The sequence below is a fragment of the Mustela nivalis genome (genome assembly GCF_964662115.1).
Source record: "Mustela nivalis genome assembly, chromosome: 12".
Lineage (NCBI taxonomy): Eukaryota > Metazoa > Chordata > Mammalia > Carnivora > Mustelidae > Mustela > Mustela nivalis.
The window spans coordinates 32,543,775-32,550,701 of record NC_139031.1 but is presented as its reverse complement, the minus strand read 5'-3'; the positions used below and the strand labels follow the sequence as shown (position 1 = coordinate 32,550,701).

The 6,927-nt window shown below is 42.7% G+C and overlaps 1 protein-coding gene across 1 annotated transcript in view; it reads left to right on the top strand.

Annotated features, from left to right (window-relative positions):
- Positions 1 to 977: 977 nt before the first annotated feature.
- The window catches only part of TES (testin LIM domain protein), a 45,298-nt gene continuing 39,348 nt past the window's right edge, over positions 978 to 6,927 (top strand). The window contains exon 1 of the mRNA XM_082692467.1: positions 978 to 1,199. Within this exon, the coding sequence (XP_082548593.1) occupies positions 1,173 to 1,199 (27 nt within the window). The 5' untranslated portion in view covers positions 978 to 1,172. The remainder of the gene's footprint in view (positions 1,200 to 6,927) is intronic.

Genomic DNA, 6,927 nt, shown 5'->3' with positions numbered 1-6,927 from the left:
GTGCATTGTAATTGTCATTATCACAAACTGAAAAAGAAATGGGCTCTTCTCTCTCTTCTCTTAGTCAATACACTGTGTCTATGTTCCCAAACATGCTGGAGGCACTGCCTCATGAGCTTTAGCTCTGCCCCCAAGTAAGAAACTGGACAGATCCCTACACCTCCGTGGTTCTCAGTTCCCAGAAATATGAGAAAGCTAGACTCAGTAATCCGTAGGATCCCTTCCAGACCCACCAATCTGACGGTATTCGCTGTAATGGCTGTAATGAATGAGGCCATAAATGGATCCTAGCTCTGGTGCACTAGTACTGCTTGTTATGACTATGAAATTTCATCAAGGCAAGAGAACATGAGCAGGAGCCTCACACCATTTCATGTAGAAGGGACAAAGGACACTCCCCTTCTTCCAAAGGAATGACACAACCTATCCGAAGCGATTTACATCATCGCCCTTTTTGAACAACTGAATGCTCAGAAAACATGTATAATCTTGTTTATGGACATTAAGTCTGTGAATAAGGTTCTTTGCCAGTGCTTGGGATTATGGAGAAAAGCATTTGGGAAATGGCCACCTCTACAACTCAGTGGTGAAACTGGGGTGCAATGACCATCATAGATATCCCAAACAGTCTCCACAATCTCAAGTCTTTCTCTTTGCTCTGAAAATAAACCAAGAAGCAAAGCAGTGAGATAAGTACTCCCCAGGACACATATCTAAAGTCCCAGGCAAACACAGGTACGAGCTGCCAGAATGGAAAGGGGTCTTCCTCATCTTCAGGTGGAGGCTGGGTGGAACTCAATTTCTTCCGAAGAGGATCTGCAGACGCTCGGTGCATCGAAAGAGACCAGGTCAGGGCTACCGGAATGCGACTCCGCCCCTCACCTTGCCGGCGACCCGCTCGGGCCGCGAAGGTGCGTGCGGCGCTCGGTGATTGGCGGCTGGCCGGCGCTGCCCCGCTGCCATTGGCTGCCTGGGCCTCTTTGTTCCCGGGCCCCGCCGCAGGCTGGCTGCGGCGGACTGGGCGGCGGAAGTTTGACGGCGCCGGCTAGTGGCTCCGGCAGCGGCGCTGGAGTCCCCGCAGGTCCTCCACCAGTACCGCAGCGAAGCCGGAGGCCAGGCGATCCTGGCCGTGAGATCCTGGACGGGAGGAGGAACTCCTTTGACACACAAACATGGACCTGGAGGCCAAAGTGAAAAAGGTAGGAGGGAAGCGGGCGGCGGGCAGCAGCCGCCTCACCTGCGCGGGACGCCGCCCCCTGGCTGCGGGCGGCGGTGGGGCGCACGGGGACAGCCGGCGCGAGCCCGTCCCGGGTCTCCGGTACCCCCGGGCCAGGTACCCGCCTCTCCCGGTAGCCGGGATGCCTGGCAGCCCGCCTAACTCCTGAGATCCGGGAGCGACGGAGAGTCGGGCGCGAGAGCGAGAACGGGCGCGGGGCATTGCTCCCCGTCTCCCCACGTCCAACGGTTGGAGGTGTCTGAAACTTTCCTCAGTATGTTTCAGCGGCGCCTGTGCCTCCCCAGAAGAAAAGGATGAGGGCAGGGCGAGTTCGGGCGAGATCGTGACACTTCTTCTTCCTGTCTCAGGAAGTTCAACTTTATTAAGCCTTTGTGGTTTAGGAGCAGTGAGGTGACTTTGACAGCTGCGACCTCCTCCCCTCCCACCCTGGCTGCTCTGCCTCTCGAAAGTGAGCGCTGATTTAGTGCACTTCCTTCGCATTCGCGGCTGGTGATAACGTGAAAATGATTTTTTTCTCCCCACCCCCACCTTCCCCCCCCCCATTCATTATTGACGTCCCACGCACTGTCTTCCTCTTAGTGCTTTATCTCTCAGAGAAAACGTTCTTCCTCTTCGGCAGCTGGCCCCAAAGGGTCAATAGTCACCAGTGGTTTAACGCCAGGGACGTTTCCCGCCTGGCTGTGCCCCCAGCCCCCGTGCTCCCTCTGCCTCCCTCTGGAGCTTCAGGACCCACAGCCCTACCTGAGCTGCTCCCTGACTACGGGAGCCTCAAGTCTCCTGGGAGAAAGGGGTGGGCACCAGACTGTGACTCAGAAGGAATGCTGATGTCACATTCCAGTATAACATTCTTTGTGAAAGGTCTCATTCCGGGGAATTGCTCCTGTTTACTTTGCGGTAAATTTAAGCTAGCTGTCCCTTATCAAATAGAGAAGGGAGTTTTACAGAGAGAGAGAGAGAGAGAAAGGAGGAAAAAAAAAAAAAAAAAAGAACCCAATTTTCTTCTCTTGTCCACTATGGTTGCCAATGTTGTTATTATTTCATCTGCTAAAGACAGAGTTCTTGACTTGAGCATTAATTCTGTTTCATGCCCACAAATGGATTTTTGAAAATGTAGGCAAATGTAAAATATTAGGTTAGGAAGCTGCTGAAATATAAAAACTTGCAGTAGAAGAGTAGCTTATCACTTATGAGTAGAACTGACATTCAAAAGGGAATCTAAGGACAGGAAAACATATGTAAATTATAAGAGTAATGTATTCTTTTCTATTCCCTTTTGATTTCTTATTCTTGACCTTTTAAATGACACAACATTTGTTAATCTTGCTTGTCACTAGGAAAGCATTTTGTTTGCTGCCTAGTTATCCTTCTGTTGCTGAAAACTGCTAATTTTTTCAAGTGGGTAAGAGCCATTTAATACCTGTCTAAAATTTGGGAGGCCTTGACTGTGCTTATAAATATTGATGCAAAAACTACTTTTTAAGAGTCAGCACCCTTTGGGGGAGGAAAGGATGAATAGGTGAAGCACAGATGATTTTTTAGGGCAGTAAAAATATTCTGTATGCTACCTTCAATGGCAGCTACATGTCAGTATATATTTGTAAAAATGCATAGAATGGACAATACCAAGAATGAGCCCTAAAATAAACTCTGGACTTTGGGGGATAATGATGTGTCAGTGTGGTCTCATCAGTTGTAACAAAGGTACCACTTTGGTGTGGGATATTGATACTGTGGTAGGATAATGTGGGAGATATGGGGGCAGGGAGTTATATGGGAACTCCATACCTTGTGCTTAATTTTGCTGTGAACATAAAACTGCTCTGAAAAAGGAAATGCACTTAAGGGCAAGGGGTCAACATTTAAAAGTGATTTTGAAATTATCTGAGACAAAAAAGGTAATTCTGAAGGAGAAAGTCCAAAGTTAAGAATTAATGTCCTTACAAGGGAAAAATTGAGACATTATATATAAACAATTTCCTTAGTTTTAAAAGGTGGATTATGATTTTTAAAATGCCCTTGATATATGATATAATTTTTCTCTTTCATCTCCCTTTTAGTTTAAAAGGTTATTTTTTCATCCAAGAATCTTACCCTTTTCTCTAATCCTCCTTCTGTCCTTCTTTTACCCCAGAGAAAAAGGATTCTATAAATTTAAAGCTCTTACAATCCCATGACAGTAACAAATGCTTGTTTCACCACCTTGTCATCATTGCTGATTCTCAGGGCAGAGTCCTCAACCAATAATTTGGAAACTACTAAAGGATCCCAAGAAAATGTCCAATTTGACTGCTAACCATAACCCTTTCTGTGCCTTTGTAGAATCCTCGACAGGCTTGATGTTCTATGGGTTTGACAGAAAGTTTCCTTGTACAAAATATTTGGAGATTCCAGGAATAGATTTTACAGTTTTAGCCGTGATCTGAAAAAGAAACTTGCATTCCTTTTGGAAAATGTTTTCCAACATATTGGAAGAAGGAAATATTATAAGATTTTTATCTCTGATCTATTATCATTTTGGTAGGCTAATTTTCAAGTCTCCCTTCTTTCTGGCTTGGGTATACAAGAAAGTAATAGTTTGAATGTACCTTTAAAAAAGCCAGGTTGGAAGTTGGAACAGAGACACAACCATTTATATAAAACTGTTTTGACGTCAGTTTTAAGATATGTGGCATTTTTTTTCTTCTAAAACCCTTATACTCTTGATTTCATGATGAATTTTCCCCAGGCAAATGAAAAATGTTACTTTTTTTTCCCATTAATATTTTGTGTAAAAAGAATTAAAGGTTGTCCTTATTCCATAACAACTTAAGCAGATGATACTATTATAGGATTCTTGGTTTATAAAAGGAGAACTTGGGTGTCTACATCATTTGCACAGATTTAATTACCAGTTAAAACCCACCATCATAAAAACAAGAGATTTTTATAATTAAATTTTGCTATATTTTGTTTTGTTTGAAGCAAGTGAGCTGTTGCTAGGATGTGAAGCTAGTTTGGTTATACAGTTTTTGTTTTAATATTTTAGAGTGGAATGTGACTTTTATGTCTGTGCCCTGTCTTCGGAGTTATTTGTCTAGATCTCTTCCTTATGTTTTATGTCTCTTCATTGTAATTGACTTTGTATAATAGAGGCCATGTCTGCTTGGAAAAAACAATGGCCTTTCAAAAGCAGAAACAGAGTCTCATTTTGTGGTGAATGGTAAATCATGGCCCACAGCCAGCTGTTTTCCTCTTTCCTTTCTGTGTTACTCTCCCATGAGAATCACTTTTTTCCCTTTAAAAATATACCAGAGAGAAGGAGAAGTCCCATAATTTCCCTTAGGCTGCCTGGAATTGCTGCAGAGCTTTTAAGTTTACTTCTTATTCATTTCTTGCCTCCTTTCTAACCTTTGTCTTTTGATCCTTCCTAACGCCTTACATATTTTTCCCAGGACTCTCTTCCTTGTTTCTTTAATTTTATTTTAAAAAGATGAGATGCACTTTTACAATTACAGGTCACAAAAAAATCCCCTTTCTCAGCATCCAAACTTGTTTTAAAAGCTTCTGTCATTAGCCAGAGAAACATAGTGAAACCACGTGACTGCAGTTGGCAAGAGTACTGAACCACAAAGATTATTTCCATTAGGAATTACAACGAGACTTTTCTCTTAGGTGGCCCTTGATTGAAGCAGAAAAGGCAAGTAAATGGTGACCTGGATGTTCAAATCTACAGTTGGATTCTCGGCTTGAAGCCGTTCTTGCTGTGAGAATCATTGGCAAAGCTGGGGGTAATGGGAGGGCAAGGTACTGCCAGGTCTCTGCCTAAGAGGCAGTTACTCTGTCTCTCAGAACAAGTACAGAAGAAAGTGAAGTGGTCCTCAGCTGGGCTTTTATCTCTGCTAACCCATGGGGTGATTCATTACATTAATTGGATATGAAAAGTCACTTTCTCTAACTTGCCCTGAATATTGGTTTGAATAGAACTGTAGTAGGTTTTCTATTGATTTTGTTCCTTTATGTTCTCCTATGAAGTAGAATTGGGGTTTTATCTCTCTGCTGGCTATTACCACATACCATCACCTCACTCCTTGACTTCGCTTTCTCATCTACAATACTAAATATTACTCATCCTTCAAGACACTCCCCTCCTCCCCACCATGCCCTGTCCTCCAGGAAATCTTCTCATTCCTAGCTAGAAGCAATATCTCTTTCTTCTGAATTCGCAAAGTGTGTAATCTGTAACTCTTCGGACATTCATTCCTTTCTCCCTCTAGATTATGATTTCTTCTTACCTAGATTTCAAGCTTCTTGAACAGTGAATTCCTTTTCTATTTATACGTGCATAGTTTTGTTTGCTGTCCAAAGCAATCCTATGAAGTAGATCTTAGCCTCATTTTAAGACAAAAGAAGCAGGCTTAGATAGGTTCTGGCAGTTTCAGATTAACCTAACTTGAGCCATAGTCTTCAAAACCATTCTTCTCCATCCTGTCCTCTAGCCCCTGAGTCCTCTTATATCTTTCCCTTGTTTGCTAAATATATGTTAAATGAATTACCCTAATATAAAAAAAGAAATAAGCAAAAGAGCGCATTTCATATTTTTTGTTTTTTGTTTTTTTTTTTTAAGATTTTATTATTTATTTGACAGAGAGAGATCACAAATAGGCAGAGAGGCAGGCAGAGAGAGGGAGAGAGAGGAGGAAGCAGGCTCCCTGCTGAGCAGAGAGCCTGACGCGGGACTCGATCCCAGGACCCTGAGATCATGACCTGAGCCGAAGGCAGCGGCTTAACCCACTGAGCCACCCAGGCGCCCCTCATATTTTTTGTTTTAAGGAATTATTTGGAAGAAGAAGAATTTTATTCCAATAAAATTACCACCCTACTGGTTTTCTGTATCTTATTTATATTTTATCCATGTTGTATATTTACCCTTTAGTATAAGTTGCCACAGACGTTCTTTGGACAGTCACAAAGTCTAAATAAAATAAACATATTGTGAAAAAGTCCTTCTCAGAGACTTTTACAGGCAAAGAAATTTTATAAGCTCCAATAATATTCTGGACCATAGCCTTTAGGATTCTTCCAACGTTCCAGCTTTTGTTGGGAGCAACGGTAATGCTGCCTCCTGGCTACTAAATATGGTCCTTGAACAATAGCGACCCAGCATTTGGCTCTGTGCTTGGGGTTATCAGTGACAACTGGAACTGTATCGAGGCACTTATGGGTTGAGCTATAGAAGAGTCCATCTACCTGCTGAAGCCGAGCTGATAGAAAGCTTTATCCATACATCGCTTGATAGGCTAAACCTTTCTTTCCCCCAGCAGCAAAGTGCTCAGTGTGCCACTGGACCAGCAGTCCAGATAGCAAAGAATAGGGGAGTTAAAAAAAAAAAAAATTAATCAGTGCTGGAAGGAGAACTGTTTTGTTGTTGTTGTTATCATTATTGTTTTAAATTTCCCATTCTTGATACAAGAACATCTATTAAAAAGCAATGGCAAACACCAAAATGATCAACTATTTCACGAGGCTCTCCCTGAGTTCTGGAATTATACCAGCACTGTGAACATGGAATTAACCTTAAGGGCCATCAGAGAGCAACAAGGGTTACTCTGAAAGGCCTACTTAGTAGGAAGAACATGATAAATTGACAAAAGAGGACTACTTCCAATGTTCTTTGTTCTGAGAACTATAAGTAGGAATACAGTTTGGCCCTA